General features: G+C 38.8%; 1 protein-coding gene and 1 pseudogene across 10 annotated transcripts in view; both read right to left on the reverse strand.

Moving 5' to 3' along the window:
• The window catches only part of ATG7 (autophagy related 7), a 379,417-nt gene that overhangs the window by 152,645 nt on the left and 206,170 nt on the right, over positions 1–20,602 (reverse strand). For 9 of the 10 annotated variants that reach the window (XM_045832074.1, XM_045832075.1, XM_045832076.1 and 6 more), the window contains one exon: positions 17,474–17,554. In XM_045832074.1, the coding sequence (XP_045688030.1) occupies positions 17,474–17,554 (81 nt within the window). Of the gene's footprint in view, positions 1–8,167; positions 8,359–17,473; positions 17,555–20,602 lie in introns of those variants that run through there. The other variant, XM_045832081.1, reaches the window with a different exon arrangement.
• LOC123814298 lies at positions 2,269–5,403 on the reverse strand (annotated as a pseudogene).

The raw sequence follows: 20,602 nt of genomic DNA on the forward strand, positions 1-20,602 counted from the left end.
TTGGTGCAGTGTGTCCAGTAGAATATGCTTATTGACTATGTTAGCCAAATTTTCAAAAACCCTTACTAATTTTTTGTATGCTTTTGAGAGATAATAAAGTATACATTGGTCTCTGCCCCATCCCTGGCAGAGAGATCCTAAAAAAAAACCCTTGTAATTTCCTAAGAACACTAGGAGCATCTCTTATTCTAACATTTGGTCCTTGATCCCAGTTCCTAACACAGGGCTCCTGAAAACCTTGGAATTCCTAAGTAATAGAGTGTCATCTGTTCTGCGAAGCAACTCAGGGTGGCTCCTGGATATGGGCTGGTCACCAGAAAGATCAAGTCATGATTAGAAGCCATTCTCTTGGGAGGGGCTGAAAAGGAAGCAAATGATCGCTCATGCCTACATGACAAAGCCTCCATACAAATTCCAAAAGTACAAGATTTAAGGAGATTCTCAGTTGGTAAACACATGGAGATTCAAAGAGTGGCACAGTTTGGAGAGGGCATGGAAATTCCACACCCTTCCCCATGCCATGCTCTATGCATCTCTTCCATTTGGCTGTTCCTGAGTTATATTCTTTTATAGTAAACTGGTGATCTAGTGAGTACAATGTTCCTCTCAGTTCTTTGAGTCACTCTTGCAAATTAATCAAACCTAAGGAGGGAGGGGGTCATGGGAACTTCTGATTTATAGCCAGTTGGTCAGAAGCACATGTGATAACCTGGGTTGTGCTGGCATCCATGTGGTGGGGCAGTACTGTAGGACTGAGCCCTTCCAGGAGTGTCGAACTCATTTTCACTGGGGGCCACATCAACCTTGCAGTTGCCTTCAAAGGGCCAAATGTAATTTTAGGTCTGTATAAATGCAACTATTCCTAAACAGTTAAGTGAGAGCTCAGCTGCTGCCTGCCGTGTAGAAACAAGGTGCCTGGGTGGATAAAACAAGGCAGAGGGCCAGACTTGGCCCGCAGGCCTTGTGTTTGCCACATGTGCCTTAACCTATGGGATCTGATGATATGTCTGGGCAGATAGTAACAAAATTGAGTTACATTGTAGGATAGCCGGCTGGTGTCACAGAGAATTGCTTGGGGTGGAGAAAAACACTATTGGTGACCAGAAGTAAAATGTCCTGCATGAGTAGTAAAGGAGATACACAGGAGCGAAACATAGTAGGAAAGAACTGGGTTTTTCCCTACACAGAAAGGAAAAAAAAAAAACCTGTTGTTTTTTCCCCCCATTGCAGCTTCTTTCATCAATTACTGAGAAAGATTTGTTAAAATTTTCCACTGTGGTTATGGATTGTCTATTTATACTAATAATAGTTCTATAAAATTTTGTTTTGTATATATATTTAATCCTGTTATTAGGTATACAGAAATTTACTATTCTATCTTCCTGATAAGTTAAACCCTATCATTAAGATAATAGTAAGAGTTCTGGTCAAGATGGAGATACAGGTAGAAACTCTTCGTTCTCATCTTCGCACAACCAAAAGGAGGATAACAACCAATCTAAAATCAGTAAAGAACCAGAAGTGCCAGAAAATCAAACTGCATGGAACTCTGACAACCAAGGAATTAAAGAAAAAATCAACCAGAACAACCAGACCAGTAAGGCCACAGACCTCACGGGCCAGTTCAGAAAAACAGGTGAGGTGGTAGACCTGGTGGATGGGGCTGACTTAAGGGGAAACTGAGACTCAGAGTTGACTAGGACTATGGCTGTTGCCGCAGTGGGAGAAACTCCAAGTCTCACATGAGAGTCCCTTGGAAAGTGCTCTAGAGATGAGCAAGCGAGCTGCCTTGCTCCCTCTCTGGGCCATCCCCCACAGGCAGTGCCACAGAGGACTCAAAGAACTTATATTGTACAATCCATGGACACGAACTAAGCGGGGGGAATGCTGGAGGATTGGGGGTGGGCAGGGTGGAGGGTGGATAAAGGGGTAAAAATTGGGAAAACCATAATAGCATAATCAATAAAAAAATACTTTAAAAAAAGAGTTCACTTGAAAAAAAAATCCTCAACTGAGAAAAAGAAGTTAACAGTAATACATAGTAATGCTTTTTGTCTTAAAGTCTATTTTATCTGATATTAATATAGCTACACCAGCTGTCTTGTATTAGTATTACATTGTACACATTTTACACTATATACATTGTTACATCTTTCTCTTTCCTTTTTAAATATATACACACAACTTTATTTTTATCAGTTCACCCATCATGATTCTTTCTGAATGATATATCATAACACTTCAACATGGGCTCTCTAGAGAACCCTCTTAAGCTACTTCTCTCAGAATCCTTGCTGCAGCCTGCACTGTGAAGGCTGCAAGAAAAATCTGCCTTTCACTTCTCCTCAGGCCTTGGAAGGACGCACCTTGCTTCTGATATCAAACAGAGCATTAGAGCTTCCTTGGAAGATTGTTGGGGCATCTTGGAGCATACACGACATGCCTATAGAAAGGCCTGTGTGATAATCCTAAGTGATCAATAAATGCTCATTCAGAAACATCAGTTGATCATTCATAATTCTCAATAAAATGGGATTGTTTTTGTCCACATCTTGATATCTCTCCCTGAACTTAGAAGCACTTTCTGAAAATTCTTCACTACAGAAAAAAGTGAATCAAATGATACACTGTGTGTTTTCATTTCTTGTGGATGTTTCATTGAAATGCTGTAGATTTTATCAGCCTACTTTCTTAAAACTATGGTGTAAACCTGACAGTCAAAATGGGAACTATGAAATTGACCATTTGAATATCATTGGTCCTCAAACCTGGGCCACAGTGACTTGGTACTTAAAAGCCGAATCATAAAACTTTCTGACTAATTCACATGTTTCATAGACACTGTGATACAGTGGATAACTGCTGAATTTGTTTGTTGTTCGGTTTTTAGTATAATGTGTTGTGTCTAAAACAATTCTAAGTCTTTGGAGGAAATCATTACCAGATCCCAACTTGCTAATCTAAATCACCAGTTTATTGTGATAGGATATAGCCCAGAAACAGCCAGAAAGAAGAGAGGCACCAGGCAAGGTTGAGGGAAGAGCTTCTGTGCCTCTGCAGGGGCACCACTCTCCCTGAATCTCCGTGTGTTTGCTAACCCAGAAGCTCCACATGTTTTTATTTTCAATTACTCTGTATCTGTATACTTAAGATATACTGTTTGTATAATGCATATAATTTTAAAAAATCTAGTTTGATAATCTTTGTCTTTCAGCTACAACCTTTAGTCAACTTATGTTTAATATAATTACTGATACTTGTGGGTTTAAACTACCACCACTCATTGTGTTCCATATCTTTTTTACTCATTCTATGTCCCTTTTTTCTTCCTTAAAATGGTTTTTTCATTTAGATTTTCCCCATCATTAGTTAGAAGTTATACATTTTTCTATCTGTTCAGTCTTAAGTCTATTATTTACAACATACACCCTTGACTACCATAGTTAAATGTTAACACCTTTACCCTCTTCCAAGACAACGGGAACCTTAGAATAGACTACTTCCATTTCATGCCTCCCAACTTATGTTATTTTTGCTCCATATTTTAAATCTTTCTATATTTTAAAAAAAAGCAACGCTGTACTGTCTTACACAGTCAATGTTCACTTAGAGTTACCCACATATTTACTGCTTTCTTTGCTTTTTATCTTTTTTTATGATACTGTATAATTGAAAAATTATTTGTAGAAGTGATCTGAGGACTAGAATCATGATAACTTCCTCTAAGAAGATTTCATTGCTTTTAAGTAGCACCTATAGGCATTAGCGAAATAGTATCATCTTGATTCAATAAGCTTTAAGGTTTCTGGGCCACTCACATAATGTGAAACTGAGCTGCAGTCACCGTGAGAGTTGTTTTATTTCCAGTTACCCTGACTCCTAGAAGCATCTCTTCAGGTAATTCCCAACTCAAAGTGGGAAATGGTTTCCCTGGTTGCCCAGGCTTAATGATATCCAGATTACAATTTTTAACCTTGAAAGGACACCAAAGGTGATCTCGGGCTCTTAACCTTCGTGTCCTGATCAGCAAACGCCCATAGGACAAAAGTGGCGCCAGTGCTACTATGCTCACTCCTCTGTGTTCACATTCTTCCCCAAATCTCAACTCAGCATCTCCCTGTAATTTATTAGTTCTTTTATATTTCAGAAGACTGTTGAAAAAATCACTTACTAGTTCCTTTGGTTGACCTCAGTAAGAGAGCTGGTTGAATCATGTGGCTCACCACTAGTTAAAGTACTAATCTCCTCAAATTCTCTTATGTATTATATCCTTAGTATGAGGCTTTACCATGCCAACACCCACTGCTAAGTGAACAAGTGCTATGGTATTCCTTAAAGAATCACGATCACTCTCCTTGGTGGCAACTTATCCTTATAGTGCAGAGGAACTATAAAGGGCAAGGGCTCAAGTTACAGTTCCTTTCATTTACTCACTCTATGATTCTGGACAAAAATTAACCTGGAAAATCTGGTGGGAGAGATACTATTTCCATACATATCAGAAGTTCAGGCGAAAGAACACAAAAGAGCTTTACAAAGCCTACAAACTAACAAGAATTATAATTCTCTTCCCTCCTTTCTCTGCCCTGTAGGTGAACCATTCATCCATGACTCTGGCTAACTCATTATGACAGGCCAGTGGGCAACTGACACTTCAGGTCATTCAGCAGTGGCTGGCAACATTATGGAAGACACAATATTCCAAGGTCAAACAAAGGAATACCTGTTGTTATAGCCTCCCTAACTTATTTTAAAATACTTCAGTGTAATAGTGTGCAGACATACAATATGCACCACACACTCTCCCTTTACCTCCTAGGAGTAGCTAATCAGTATTTGAAGTACCCTACTCAGGAATGCAAACCCCAGTGTGATGGATTCACATTTGAAAGACTAATTAGAAGTCCAGCCTCCAGAATCAGAGTGTATCAACCACAGATATCTTAATTTATACTAGGGGATTCCCTAATGAATACAAAGAAGCAGAGAAGTAATTTTTCTGATGAAAGTAATAGTGTTCAAGATGTATGGGTTGTCTGGAAGTTTTGTACAGGGACCTCCAACCTTGTATATACATGTGGGTTATAAGAATCTGGGAAACCAGGCAGACTTAGGCACTCTAGGCCTAAGGACCTGGTCCTGGGTCTGGAGACTTAATAGAGGATTCCATCACCTGATCCAACTGAAAGGTTAGATGATATATCATGTAACAAGAACATGTCTGCACCTGTCTCTGCTGAACCTTTGATGTGAGATACACATGGGAAGGACAAGAGTTGGAGCTTTCCTCAGTCTGTAAGAATAGGTTGAATGACTAACTTGCCTGCTTGCTAATAAACGTTCACCTGTGTGGCAAAATTTGGTCTGAGACTTGACTTTTTTGTTAAGACCACTTGGTACCATGATAGCCTGTAATCATCAGAAGCTACCAATTTCCACCAAAAAGATCTGCACAACTGGAAGCAATGAAGCTGGCTCAATTCAGTTTGCAACAACTGTAGTGCATCAAATTTCCCAAATGAAGCCTGTTGGGACATAACCTCAAAGCAGCAATATCATGCTGATGAGGTACAGACTAGTCATCCTGGACCCTGCAACAGAAAGGCTATTTCTCTTTAGTGAGAAAACCACAGGAAACTATGGAGACAGCCTTGGGGTGTGGGTTTTGCTACATCTGGGAGCCTGCCAAAAATACCATCATTCTGTTTCTTGGCCCCTGGAATGCAATGATATTCAACTATTTTGACCCAGTGATTTCCCCAGAACCAGCTAGACTTTGTACTCAAGTCAAAATAATGCCATTTAAACAATATCTGTATTCAAAGGAATAGATAGATGGGAGGCAAACTATCCTACTGCCTCAACTAAATGCAAAACAGAAATATTTGCATTTTCAAAACAGTAGTTTCTTGGATTCTTAGCAGCTGCATGTCTCTATCCTCCAAATGTTTTAAAAAATATATCTGAGCTGAAAATTAACCAAAATGGGAAAGTGAGCTGTTTGTCATAAACAATATCTTAAAGACAAACTATGAAATTCTTATCTCCCACCCTGCCTATGTAGTAGAGGGCACCAAGAAGTTGCTCTAGCCCACGTGATTTTCCTGATGACACAGCCTAAAGACGTTACTATAAGAAATACATTCTTGAACCAATGGGTTACTGGTTTGATTCCCAATCAGGGCACATGCCTGGGTTGTAGGCCAGGTTCCCAGTTAGGGGGCACTCGAGAGGCAACCACACACTGATGTTTCTCTGCTTTTTTCTCCCTCCCTTCCTCTCTAAAAAGAAATAAAATTCTTAAAAAAAGAAAAGGAAAAAAAAGGAATATATTCTTCTAGGTGTCAGGATTACCTTAAAAAAAAACAAACCCAAAAACCAAGTCCCACAAATAAAGTTAACCAACTGGTTCACCAAGAAGCTTAACCAACCAGTTTTCAAAACTGCTAAAAATCTAAAGTGGACTCTTTCCCCATTCTCCCCGCCAAAGAGTATATTGGAATCCTGAAGTGTGAACTAATCCTGTTATATCACTGTCTGAGAGGTGTTTGATAGGGTAGGTAAGTGAGCCGGGAGTTCGAAATTCTGGATTTTCAGGTCATTTTTCTGAGCCTATTGATCTCTCTACCTGACAGACTAGAAAGCCCTTTTGTCAGCCACTTCTCTGGAGGTTTGAGTGGGACAATGGAAACATCCATAACATGATGCTAAAGGAAGAGAGAAATGCTGCAGCGCTTGGGCAGGGTAAGCCAAGGCAGCTGGTGCTTCCTGCTCGTGTTCCACTGGCCTCCAACCCATTTATAGCAACAGCAAGAAAACGCAAGGCTGGAATGGCTTCTGAGAAGCAGGGTGGGACAGGGACAAGAGCTACTGCAGTGACAGGCAGCAGGCCTGGTGCTGTCACAGAACTGCCATTCTGGGCCTCTTACGTCCCTGCCTCTAAGAACACAGAGGAATTCAGAATTCAGAGGGAACACAGCCAAGAAGTCATTCCCAAAGTTTATGTCAGCTCATCTCTCAAGTTGTAGGCCTGACTTTAGTCACAGATACTTCAGGAAATAAGAGGATTCACCCCCCTCTCCCAGTGCACACTGCTGGGAACATTAAACCTCAACTTCAGCTTGAATAACAATGAAACCTCTACAGGAAGAGCCTACTTGAAAAGAAAAGGGAAAAGTAAAGAAAAAGACAAAGAATCTAATAACCTGCAAATTAATATTTGCTCACCTATTGAGACCATGCCCTTTTAAAAGAATTGCTCATCAATTTTTAGTTCCCCTCCCTTTTTGTCAGCTTCTAAAGATTTAAAGGGCTTTGTGACTGTAAATTACAAAGTGAGAGCATTTATGAATGGAAGTGGGGATGGCATCCGATTTCTGCTCATACAAAGGAGCAATCAGAAAGATTTACAGAGTGCCTACTAAATGACACTCAGCATAGAAGCTCTCATTTAATCTTCATCACCACTAAAATGGTATGTTACCTATTTTCCACCAAAGGAAACTGAATCTCAGAAAGTCTGAGATACCTGTCACGGGTCACACAGTTAGCAGACACCATTCTCTCGAAGCCGGTGCTCATTTCTACGGCAGGGACCAAATCCAAATGGTGTTCTCTCTCTGCCAGCTCTGAGTCAGAAAGTGAGTGTACTTTGAGTTCCCTCGAGCTGGTGCTCTCACTTATTCAGACCCACAAGCCAATTGAAGCTCTTGCAGTTCTTTTTAAAATTTTAATTTTTTTGTTCTTTCCCTTTATTCACAACACATAGCTTCAAATTATTTTGGGCTTTTTCCAAAAATTGAACCCACCCTCAAAGGTCAAGAATTCACCACTGTGAGGTTATTAGGAGGAAAATATTGTGAGCTCTGAAGCAATTTCCCAAGAAGAACTTGTCAACTGTTTTCAGCACAGCAGAACTGAAACACACACAGTGCCTCCCCCGGGGGAACACTACGAAAGGGCCCATTTCTTGGGACTTGCGGTCCCTGTGCAGGGAGTGCAAGAGGGCAGGGTAGCTCTCATTTTTCAGGTGTAAGTGCCTGTTGGAATATTCTCAGTAATAGGAAGCAGTGAATGATTAGGCAAAGAACAGCAGATGTAAAATAACTCTTAATCCTCCAGTACAGCCAAGTGACGTGGTGTGTTTTTGTTTTCTTACCTATGTATGTTATTCTACTAGTAAGTCATTTTGCATTCATTTATTTTTTAGAATCTTCTTGCATTGTGATTGGAGACAAGTCCATCAGGTCAAATGGGGCCAACAGAAGATCTGGATATGTGCATAGCAGCAGTCTTACAGGTGGTTTTTACTGCTACTTGCCTCGATCCTCGCTTTTGTTACCAGATCCCTTCACGATCCTTCATGAAAGAGTTGACAACATAAAAGGAAAGAGAAATGTGAAGTACAACTGAGAACTGGGAGAAACCCAAATTTGCTCTCCAGCCTTTACAAATAACACAGAAATATATTTTTACATGGACTTCTTTCCCAAGTTGGAGTGCTGATAAAGATCTGAAAAATATTGAAATGGCCCAGTGAAACCAGAGTCAACTACAAAGCCACCTAAGCCATTTAGAATAATGATGACCAGTAAGTTCCAACTACAGGCCTTGTGCCTGTTCAACATGCCCTTGAAAGCAGTCCTCGTGGAGGAATGGGTAGTTATCCCAATGACGCTGCCAGTCCTCAAGGCCCTGTTAAATACACGCTTACACAGTGTCAAGACGGTTCCTCTAATCTGCAAAACTTGCTATATCCATTCCCCTATGACTGTTCATATTTAGCACACTTCCAGCCTTTTGGGGACTACAGAAGAGGTATTTTCCAGCTTTAGTCAGATGGCTATAAATTCAAGATGTTAAAAACGAAACATGGAGTCTTTTCTCATTAAGAAAAAAAAACTTGAACAAAACTTTTATGATGAAAGACTTTCTTAAAACTGGGGAAGGCCAGGCATTCTAAAATTTATCACTATCATCACATAAAATGTTATATAAACAAGTTATAAGCACAGTAACTTTAGGAATAGAATGTTCTCAAACAGTTCTTTCACATTTTCTCCAGCAATAAAAGACTGTTATGAGTACTTTTAGAAATACCTGGATATGACACAGAAAGGCCCTTTAGAAAAAAATAATGTGGTGAGACACTTAAAAGTCCTGCAGGAGAGCAAGCAAAACCTCTCGGAGAACTCACTGCCAGGATGTGTCCTTTCGTAAAATGCTACATCATCCTTGATGAATCCCAAAGGCTCCCTGTTTTAATATACTCTGGAAATGATCTTCCAACACAATAACAAATCATCAAAAGCATCAACTAAAGCAACTGAGATAGTAAAAGCTGGAAAGAAGCTCAGCTGAATAAATACTCAGAACACTGAAATTTAGCATTCAATAATAGCTACCATTTATGGCTTAATGATAAATCATACCTCCACACTATTAGGCAAAGGGTGTTCTGCTTACTGAGTCTTAGCTACCTACCAGACTGTGAGTTCCCGGAGGGAGCAAGCTATCTTCCTTTTTTCCCCCTCCTGTTGTGTCCTTCATTTATTTATCTCCCAAATCATTCATTCTTTTTTCTCACTATTCAAACATATTTAATCTGTTCCTACCACTTGCTAGGAATTAGATACCTCTCCTAAGCTAGGAACTTTTCTTGAGTGAAGATGTTTAAATAATTTAATGTTTGAATTATATACTCATGCAATATAACTTTATTATCTTCTGCAGATGGCTATCATCAAAAATGCCAGAGGCTGCCCTGTTTACCTTTGTATTATCGAAAAATACATCATGAAATAGGAGCTCCAATGTTTGTTGAATTGGGCTGCTATGACAATAGTGATTAAAATAAACTCTTATAAACATGTATTTTGGTGTTTTAAGCATTCAACCTAAATAGTCATATATTGTATACATCCCAGGTATGTATAAGAATGTATATCCATGAAAAGTTTCCCAGTTCAAGCTGATGGCTCCCTTATTTAAAAAACCTAGCAGTTACTACCATGTTCCTTCCTCCCTACTTTCCAAAAGGTATTAAAGGTAGAGGGAGAAGAGAAGAAGATAAATGTATTATATAAATAAAAAGGAAAAAAGGAACACAAACAGATGATAGTTGGGGCTCTTTGCCCATCAGGAGTCAAATCAATGCACTGCCAGAGGAGAGAGAACTAACTCTTAGAACTCTGAGCAAAGTCAGTCTCTTTCCCTGTCCCCCTGTGGGTTGCAGTTGGTCTTAAAATAGCGAAATAGCTGATGAAGAAGTTCTACAATCTCAGAACCATAAAACAAAATCTAGTGGTAGATCAGCTCCTGCACCTCCCTTTACTATAATTGAGAAAAACGAGTCCTCCTAGAGAGCTGGCGACATTCCAAAGCCATGCATAGAGGTCATGGTGGCAGTGGGGCTGGCTGCAACGCTTCTCCTGTGTCTTACCCAGGAGAGAGTGAAAATGGTAACAAAGAAAAATTCACAGAGCAAGGGAGCTTCACTAGGATCCACAAGCATGTTTCAGGGACTTCATGCAGCTACTGAAATTGCAAAACTGTCTGGCTTTGCATATTTCAGGAGAGCAGGGTCTACTGCTTTCATCAGTCTACACAAGGCCCGTGACTCAAAAATTTTAAGATTATTCTCAATAATCTGAAGAATATGCTTGGGCCAGGCAGCCAGTGGAACCATGGAGGAGCATACAGTCCTAATCTTTCTGGTTTGGATGGTAAAAAGGATCCTGTAAGAAAAAAACGTTTAAGCAAGCTGGTGTGTCTTTGTGAACACAGGTAATAGGGAACAGTGTAAGCAGCACAAGCTTTAACTACAGATCGGGTGGTCTCAGAAGACTACAGGTCAAAAGTAATAAGCAGACTGTGTTCTCTGGAATCACAGAAAAGGTTTTGGCCGTAGTTGTCATGAGTTTTGATGTAAGGTTTCTGCAGCCTCTCAGAGCCAGGGCTCCTTGACCTTCAATCAGGTCTCTCACTGTACCTGTTTGTGAACAAACAGTGAGCCCAAAAAGGGTTCCAAAGACCCCAGGAGATGAAATGTGGTCACAGGGGTCTTTGTTTTCTTCTAATTTCTGATGTCAACATCAGTCCCAAGAGTGGGCAAAGGCCTTGGTACTTGGTCACAGGGAACAGGAGACACGTCAGCCATTGCAATTTCCCTGGGAAACAGAAAATATTTTCCCCACTCTATGGATGAGGAAATTGAAGCAAAGGGAGAAATGTCCAAGGTTTTTCAAGGAGGTGAAGAGCCAAGAGCTCTGAGGTTAGAGCTTGTAACTAAATACTCCACACTGGCTCTGGCTAGATATTCCATCTCCTTTTGGGAAACAAGCAGCTCTGGAGATTGGAGAAACACTAGTTGCTAAGGATAAGATGTGGGATAGGGTTTACACCACACAATCTTACATATGGAATCCATCACACATTAAAACAGAAGACTTGAGGCCTCACTGGGTAAAGGAGATAGGGAAAGGGAACCTGGAGGTTACTCATCATTTTCCAAATCAGAGATTTACATCCCTTTTGGAAAGGAGAAGGAAAACCTGTTTGCAGTCTAGTTTTGAGTAATATTTGCCACTGAGAAGTTTTATGCAAAAATTCCTGGCACAAGCTTTGGAGAGCTCTTCCGATTGGGCTCTGGCCAGTCCTTATAAATGATTGAGATTTAAAACCCTCGTATCAGCGGAGCAGGGAGTATCCTTGATACAGCACCATAAATCCCTCTCTCTAAAGCTAATTCAAACTTGTAATAGAAACGTGCAAAGAGAAAAATGATCTACATGTACCTATATCCACATTGACTTTTTCCTAAGTCAAAAAGGGTAGACATTAACAGCTAGTGGTGATCTGACTGGTTGGAATGTGATTATCTTTTTTTATCCTTAAATATATTTTCTGCTATTTTAATCATTAAAATGGACTGCTGTAGAATAAAATAAAATTAAGAAAATATAAAAGCTAGTAACTTTGAGTGTCGATAAAGAGCCAGAGCTTATCTCATCCAACTGACTCATTTAACAAAAAAAGAAATGGAGGCGGAGAGAGGGGGGAGCACCTTGCTCGTGGCCATTTAGCCGGCCAGTGGCCAGGGAGGGAGGAGAGCCAGGACCCTGGAAATCCCCTGACCAACTTCCTGGCCTCCAAACCACCCTGTTGCAGCTGCTGGGTTCCTAAGGCTAGGAAACCCCCTAAGGTAAGAAAGAGTTTTATGTGGAATTATAAAATTCAAAACAGCAGTCTCAAGTGTTAGACAAAGTACACCAGCTTCCAAATTAGGAATAGCTGAAGTTGAAGTGGCACTCACAAAGACAAGAGGACAATTCACAGGGAATTAGGTGTCTTGCTCGGGCTGTCACAACTGCTATACACAACTGCTGAACAACTTCATAAATGTGCCATGTTTTCTTGCCTATGGTTATTAATCACGCAATATCCCTCACCTAGAATGCCTTCCTCTTATCCTCTCTCCCATGTGTTTCTAGAAATTTCTACTCAACCTTTAATATCAACTCAGAAGTTACTCTCTGCAAGGCCTTCCCCGGTCTTTTCCACTTATAAATTGCTGCTAGGACACCGTAACAAGAGGATGCACCTTGACTGTGGAGCATATGGCAATAGAAAGGAAATCATCACTGGTGTATATGTCTGTCTCACCCTCTAGAGAGTGTTCCTTAAGGACAGTGACTATTTTAACCATCTTTGTATCTTTGGCACCCAGCAGGGACTCAAATGTCAGTAGAATAAATAAATGCCTGCTAATAGACAAACAGGAGCCCTGGCTGGCATAGCTCAGTGGATTGAGCACGGGCTGTGAACCAAAGCGTCACAGGTTCGATTCCCAGTCAGGGTACATGCCTGGGTTGCAGGCCATGACCCCCAGCAACCGCACATTGATGTTTCTCTCTCTCTGTCTCCCTCCCTTCCCTCTCTGAAAATAAATAAATAAATAAATAAATAAATAAATAAATAAACAAACAAATCTAAATAGACAAACAGGAAGATTTCAGCTTTTCCTTGCAAATCTATGATTTGCCTTTCTAGCTTCAAAATAGTACATTTGCAGAACTCTTAGGTAGCAGGTTGCTTTGGGACAGTTTTTTCTTAGTTTAAATAGCCAAGTTTAATATTGATATTTCATGCTTTTTAATTTACAAAGAAATTATGACAGAAAAAAGGTAGGATTGTATAATATCAAAAGATAAATGGATAGGCTGGCTATGACAAAGGCAAAAAGAAAGTATAATTTACCAAATGATGATATCAGCTACTATATATGATTTCTACACCACCCTCTCTGCCAGTCCTCAAGACACAAACACAGATGCATACAAAAAGTTGATAAAGCACTTTGAGAAGTTTAATCATAACCCATTGACAAATAGAAGAGCCTACTGCATAGTAAACACCACGGTGAGTCTCTCATTAGGGTTGTCAATCACTAATCAAAATCTCAAGATCAGGTTTCTGGTCACATCCTACTACATCTGTGAAGCAGACAGGCCTCAGATAGTATGAAAACCAAGTTTGGGGTATGCTTCTTCATAACAGGCCGCTCCTGCAACATCACAAAAGTGTGTGACAGAACCGTGCAACAGGGGCAAAAATACTCTGCATGCAGTCTCTTTATGCAGAGCTCTGTCCCTGACTGCAGATCTGACAGAAGTTTCTAGTCAACTTCTGGCTTCCAGAAACAAGGCTATTGTAATATAAAACACTAGAAGGTGCTTGGCTTTCTCCTTATGGGGAAAGAGAATGGTCACAATGATCAACACACTGCCTCCCTCCCCCAGGACTGGCTGAAAGGGGAACAAGGGGACCTTCTGGAGTAGTGAAAATGTTCTATATCTTGGTTGAAATGTACATTACATGGGTGTTGATACATTTGTCAAAACTTACAGAATTCTCTTAAGAGCCATCTATTTCACTGTGGATAAATTTTACCTAGGGAAAAAAAGATCCATGCACAATTAAACTCTAGTTAGTAGGTTTAGTTTCTGCAGTGGTATGGGCTACCAATTTTGAAACTACTTTCTGTGTAGTCTAAACTTGAGCAAGTGAATAAATATATCCAGGGTAACGGGATCCAGGTTTCGCACTACTGGGGAAGTAAGTTACAAATACAGAAAGGAGGATATCAACATCACTAACGCCGGTAACGCACATCACGTGCCTCCTAACAGAAGGAGGCACCATCACTTCTCTGGCATTCCTGACACAAACTCAGAACTTGAACCTAATCATAAGGAAATAGCAGGCAAATCCAATCAAGGCAAATTCTACAAAAATAACTGGCAAAATGTCAGAATGTTAAGTTAATAAAGACAAAGAGAGGCTAAGGAATGTTTCTAGATTGAGGGAAGCCAAAGAGACATGACAATTAAATGCAATTGTTTGATGCTGAATTGGATCCTGGTCTGGGAGGAGGAGAAAAAAAAAACCTATAAAGCTCACTACTGGTACAAATATCAACATCTGAAATATAGACTGTGGATGAGATAACAGTATTGTTATAAGCATTAAATTGTCTGAATTTGATAATTGTATTGTGTTTGGTTAAGAGAACATCCTTGTTCTAAGGAAATACACTGAAGAATTTAGCTATAAAAGATGACTGCAATGTCTCCAACTTAATCTCAGGGTTTTAAGAGAGAGAGAAGGGGAGGGGAACAGCAGGGAGGGAAAGTAGCCTCTAGGCACAAATGGGACAAAATGTAAACAATCGATGAATCTGGGTAAAGGGTATACAGGAATTCCTTGTAGTGTTCCTGAAACTTAAAATTATATCAAAATAGAAAATTACCAAAAAATACCCTAACATTCCCAAAAAATATTTAGGTGAAAGGCTAACAACAACAAACTAACTCAATGTATTATGAGAAACTTTTTCGAGAATATTGGTTTCAAAATGGTACTTTTCCCTCCAATAGCAAAGTAATTCCACAAAACTCTAGTTGGCTCTAACTAAATCCTTTTTTAGAAATTAAAAAAAACAAACAAAAAAACCCCCCAAAATTCATGTACCTTCCAATAGGGTTTACTGAAATCCCAGTGGCAGATACTGTCATTTCTGTTAATTACCTTGCAAGGTAATTAACAGAAACTGGAATGAAAGTAACTGCTCACCATTCCCCTCCCTCCAGATTCTTCAACAGCTTTTCTGTAAGATAAAACAGTTCACCTGGCTACATGCCAAGCTAAAATCAAACAGGGTAAGAATGATTTATGTGTAGATGATTCAGCCCTCTCTGCCACAGAAGCAGAGAACAATATTCTTCCCCACCTCAGGCCTTATAAAAAGTCTAAATATTATTTTTATATATGTGAACAAGAACATTATTACTCAGTTAAATTATTCTACCTCCCCAATGTTTCTGTCTGCATCTGTGGTTCCATCAAGACAAGTATGGCCTAGTTTTATTTTTTTTTAAATAGTGAAAACTACCAAGGGAAAAAATTACTTCATAGATGGCAAAGGAAAATTTTTCAAAACTCATTTTTAGCCCAAAGAATCTTTTTAAAACAATAACAACTATGATATGACTCAGTATAAAAAATATTATGCTAAGTATGCATTAAGAAAAATTCACATGCACAGAGATGAAAACGTAATTGGATTTGTCATTTCAAAGTATTAATGTTGGGTTTGCAGATAATAGAGAATGACATTCTCCTAAGTGAATAAAGAAGTTAGCCAAGTAAGTAAACGCTGTGTTTCTACTGTAAGGAAACACGTGTACCAATGAAGCAACCTTTCCAGCACAAAAGAAATTTAATACCCTGACCACATGAAAAGTGATCACTATGGGAAGAGCACAGCTGTTAAAATCCAAGTCAGTTTGTATTAAATCGGCCAGCTTATTTATGTAAAGCAGGACTTGCAGAATGACCACCAAGAGGAAATAATTTTGCTAACAAAAAAGTGATACATATATTTAATGTAATGCTTACAATAAGTGTGAAAACAAAATGCAAAGCTATTCTCTTTCAAAAAATACAATATAAGGGACCTCAGTTAATGGGTATGCTTGTGATTCTTTCATAAACAGTATCTCAAGGGCTAATTTAATTAGAGCGAGAACAAGAAAGAATGAGTGTTTACATTTCATTTAGAGAGCCCAACTACTCTTATTTCATTGACTAGCCAGATCTACATAAAACCACAGAAAAACTGGCACCTGCGCCACATGATTTCAATATGAGAATTAATACTACTGCCAAGTTATTTTGAGATCAATTACCTCAGCCATTCAAAGAAAAAAACGTACTCCACCAAAAAGCATATAATCCTAAAACTTTCATTTCTAAACACAGAAGTGCACACAGATATCCCTGAAACCCTGACCTGAGCAGATCTAAGATACCTTAAAGAAACTACAGGAAAAAATGTGCTCATGAAAAACTACTGGCAAATGTTATGTTTCAAATCTCAACATAGACACTTGATAAAGCAGGAGTTTAGTTTACTTTTGAAGTAAAAAAAAATAAAAAAATAAATTTTTGAGCACATAAAATTAACCAAATTTACCAACATTGTTGTCAGTGTGAGTTAACTTTTAGAGAAACTGGTCAAGATTATACTTCTCATAAGATATGACCCAAGTGAAGTTTTCAAAGAAAGTTTGTCAAGCCAGAGCAGAGAAAATTTCCCCAGAATTTAATCCCTTCCAAACTGCCAGATGTAGGCTATCCAGCAAAGAGGTCTCAAATTATAACTGAGAAGCCAGAGTTTCAGATTAATGACCACAACATTATTTTGCATAATACTTGAACATCAAAGTTTTATCAAGAGTCATGAGTTTTAAAAGCTCAGGTTAAATCACTGGGTGTTAGAGGCTTCAAGAGACACCAAGAAGGAAATTAACTATAACATGCAGCAAACACGTAAAAATAACTCAGACTATCTCAAAGCCTATTAAAGAATGAGATGCCATTACTGTAGTTTTGAGATCTATTCGTTGTACCCCATTACAATGGAGGACATACCAGATCTATTTTTAGAGCCTCTGGAAAGATCAAAGCTGAACAGGCCCTTTTATTGGCTCCCCCTCCGGGCTCCCAACCTCCATTTACTTCTCTCTGTCATTATATAGCTCTCCGAAAGACACACCACCAAGACTGCCTGGTATTCCCCATCCTCTGAGTAACACTTAAAAGTTGCTCTATGATGGTCTATGAGAAGGAGGAACTGTCTGGGAAAGAACAAAGACCAGTAAAACTCAAGCCAAAATCACCAGATGCAAGTATTGATACAAAACTAAAACATCTAATTCAGTCTCTCTGTACACTATAAATCAAACTGTCTCAGGCTGGTTACTCTATGAGAATGAATACAGATAAACGAAAACAAAGCCCTTTCTGGGCTCCCCCCCTCCCCCAAAGCCCTCAGTTGATTTTAATGTCTCTGGCTAGTAAGGCTGATGGGCTTATTTTAAAAGACAAGTCCCTAAAATTTAGAATGACTTACTTTGGAAGAACAAGCTGTACATTTGTCAAATGCCAGGCTGACAGGAAGGACATTATCAAACCGTGACAGAAATCCCCGGATCTAAAAACAAACAAAATGAAATAATTCACATCAAGCTCAGAATGACGATACCTGTAAAATAATTGTGTAGTTTCAACAAGAAGCTGGAAACAATTAATATGATGGTCTTGACACAGATTACTAGCAAAAAACGAAGTTCAGCATCAATATTTTCCCTTGCACTATATAATCAGTGTGAGGAAGAACTGTATTAGGTCATTTATCCCATTAGGAGCCAGGGCCTACAAGCTTCTCATATATTTGAGCTCTAAAAGCATAAGTGATTCCAAAATACAAAAAGCTATAAAATCTTAAGTATTATTTTAATAAATGTCTTAAAAATATCAGGGCAACTAGTTTATTATGATAACTCTCATATGTAAGTTATAGTAAATACATGAGATGTGTGTATTTCTAAGATGCAATATTGGGTAAGGTCCCACAGGGTAAGAAGGCCTGGGGCTACAGAAGGCAAAAACCGTCCTAAATGTATATCCAATTATTTCCTTGACTTAGAACAGATAGGGATAAAAATGCAAAACATCACCACATTTATGGGGAAACAGCACCACCTTGAGCACAAACTGTTGGACTACACTCGATTTCCATTTACTAAGTATCAGCTATAACCAGGTTTCACAAACTACGGTTTAACTAATTTATTCAGAAAATTATACCTCTGGAAATATACTTACCCCAAAGGGGGAGTTTTAAACTGTTGTATATATCATTAAAATATTATTACTAAAGTATGAATAGCAAACTCTCTAAAGTCTCCACAGGACTCAACATTTATAGTAAATCAGACATCATGTCTTCTCATGAGTTAATTTATTTGATCTTTCCAACTACCCCATCTTATGTTGATAAAACTCAACATCAGCAAGATGAAGCAACTTAGGTCAGGAGAACAAATATTCAAAAGTAGCCCTCTTGACTCCAAACCTGGCTCCACACCTCCCTCCTTGTTTCTGTCCCTCATTGCTTGCTTCCCTTTATCACGATATCACAGCATTTGTCTTCAATATTAGGTCTCAACACAAATTCAACATTCTTACTTGAATACAGCAAAAGAACCAACTCACTTAGTGTTGCCTTTAGGCACCCTACCAACACACCCCGTAAACCAAACCAAACCAAACCAAACCAAACCCAAAACCAAAACAAAACAAAAAAACAAAGCCTGACTAATTCTCTAAAGAAATAGACGCCCTTCTGAGTTTGGATAACTCCATCTGTATACCTACACTGCAGCTAACAGTCTAACTGCTTGTGCATACTGGAAAAATCTAACCTTGACAAAAATGCCTACAGCCATCTCTTAAATGTCCCTATCAATAGCACAAACAATTTAAAACATGTCCTTTTCATCATAATCCAAGACCAAAAGTGTTTGCTAGAAACCATAAATTAGATAGTTGGGATAATTTAGATAATCTCATTTTAAACCTCTGAAATGTGACAATCTTTTAGCTCCCTAGGATGTCTCAGGAATGTGATGACCACTTTACAATGCAATACTTGAAGCACCTTCTGGGTCTTAAGTCTGCTGTTCAGGACATCAAAACAGAAGACAACAAACCGAAAGAAAAGACTTTAATGGCAAGACACATGTGGGAATGTTGAGATCCTCATGAGTTCTGGAAGTTACAGACTTGAAAGAATTTTCATTTAAAATAAAATTTACCTACAAAAAAGTTTATCATTAGTAGCATACTTTCCATTAATGTTCACTGACACCACTTTATAATATATATATAAGCATATATATTAATGCTTAATGAGAAGATTTCATTTTCTTATATATATATATATATATATATATATAGCTAACATCAAGCTTTCTTTATGTTGTACAAAAAAAAAAGTACTGGTAATTTTCTCTGCTAAACTGTCTCATGGTTGGAAGTGGGGAGGGAAACTAGAAGGGAAGGGAGACAATAGACCCAGTGAGGAACAAAAGGGAGAGAGAAAAGGGAGAGGAAGGAAGGGAAGAGAAAATAAAAACAGAAACACAGGTGGTGAGCTGTAGAAGAAAAAGCAGCCAAAGCGAACTGGCTGGCCAAGCAAGGGCCTGCACACTATTGTTTAGCAACCCAGACAGCTCTTTACTAGGAAACAGTGATTCATTTTCCCAGGAAGTGAAGTAGAATGTGTGTGTTTGAGGCCTTTCAAATTCACCAACTTGGTATTGCAAGGCCCAGAACTTAATCAAAGTAATTCCAGTTTTAAGTAATTTAAAAGAGGAAAGAATTTTTCTCTAACTAATGGCAATAGACTCCTAATGGGTATCTTCACAAGTGAGCTCTCTCACTTCCATTTAATGCAACACTCTGCTGTTGATTAATCTTTCGAACATATAGCTCTGAGGTGTGTCATTTTTAATCAACATCCTGGAGCTGACCAAATACAGCAGAGAATTCCTTATGCTGGCATTTAGGGTTCCCCCTAATGTGCGCCCAACCTGCCTTTCCAATTATGTCTTGGATAAAATCTTTTCACTGGCCCCATACAAATGCTAAACTGAACTACAACTTCCCTTCCAAAGACATTCCTGTGTTTCTCACCTTGTCTTGAACTGAATTCTGGGACTCAGAACTCTTCCTTCTGGGAATAGCTACATCCAAATCTTCACCTTCCTTAAAAGCCACTCAACTCAAACACATTATGTCATAAACCTTCAACCTACCTCCCACCCAACTTAGAAACAATGTCTCCACCATCTGAAATTCTTCTTTTTGGCATTTATCATCAAAATACCTTGTGTAATAACTTTTTAAAAAATAATTGGTTTATTAAGATATTCATATAACATAAAACTCATCTTTTGAAAGCACACAATTCAGTGGTCTTTAGTATATTCACAGAGTTATGTAACCATCACCAATATCTTGTTTAAGAACATTTTCATCACCCTAGAAAGAACCCCATTCTCCACTTTCTCCAGACCTTGACAACCACTAATCTACTTTCTATATCTATTGATTTGCCTATTTTATTTCCTGTAAGTGGAATCATGTAAGACTGTCTTCACTCAGCATAATGTTTTTATCCATACTATATCATATA

The sequence above is a fragment of the Phyllostomus hastatus genome, unplaced genomic scaffold (assembly GCF_019186645.2).
Source record: "Phyllostomus hastatus isolate PE091 unplaced genomic scaffold, TTU_PhHast_1.1 phas_contig_16, whole genome shotgun sequence".
Classification (NCBI taxonomy): Eukaryota; Metazoa; Chordata; class Mammalia; order Chiroptera; family Phyllostomidae; genus Phyllostomus; species Phyllostomus hastatus.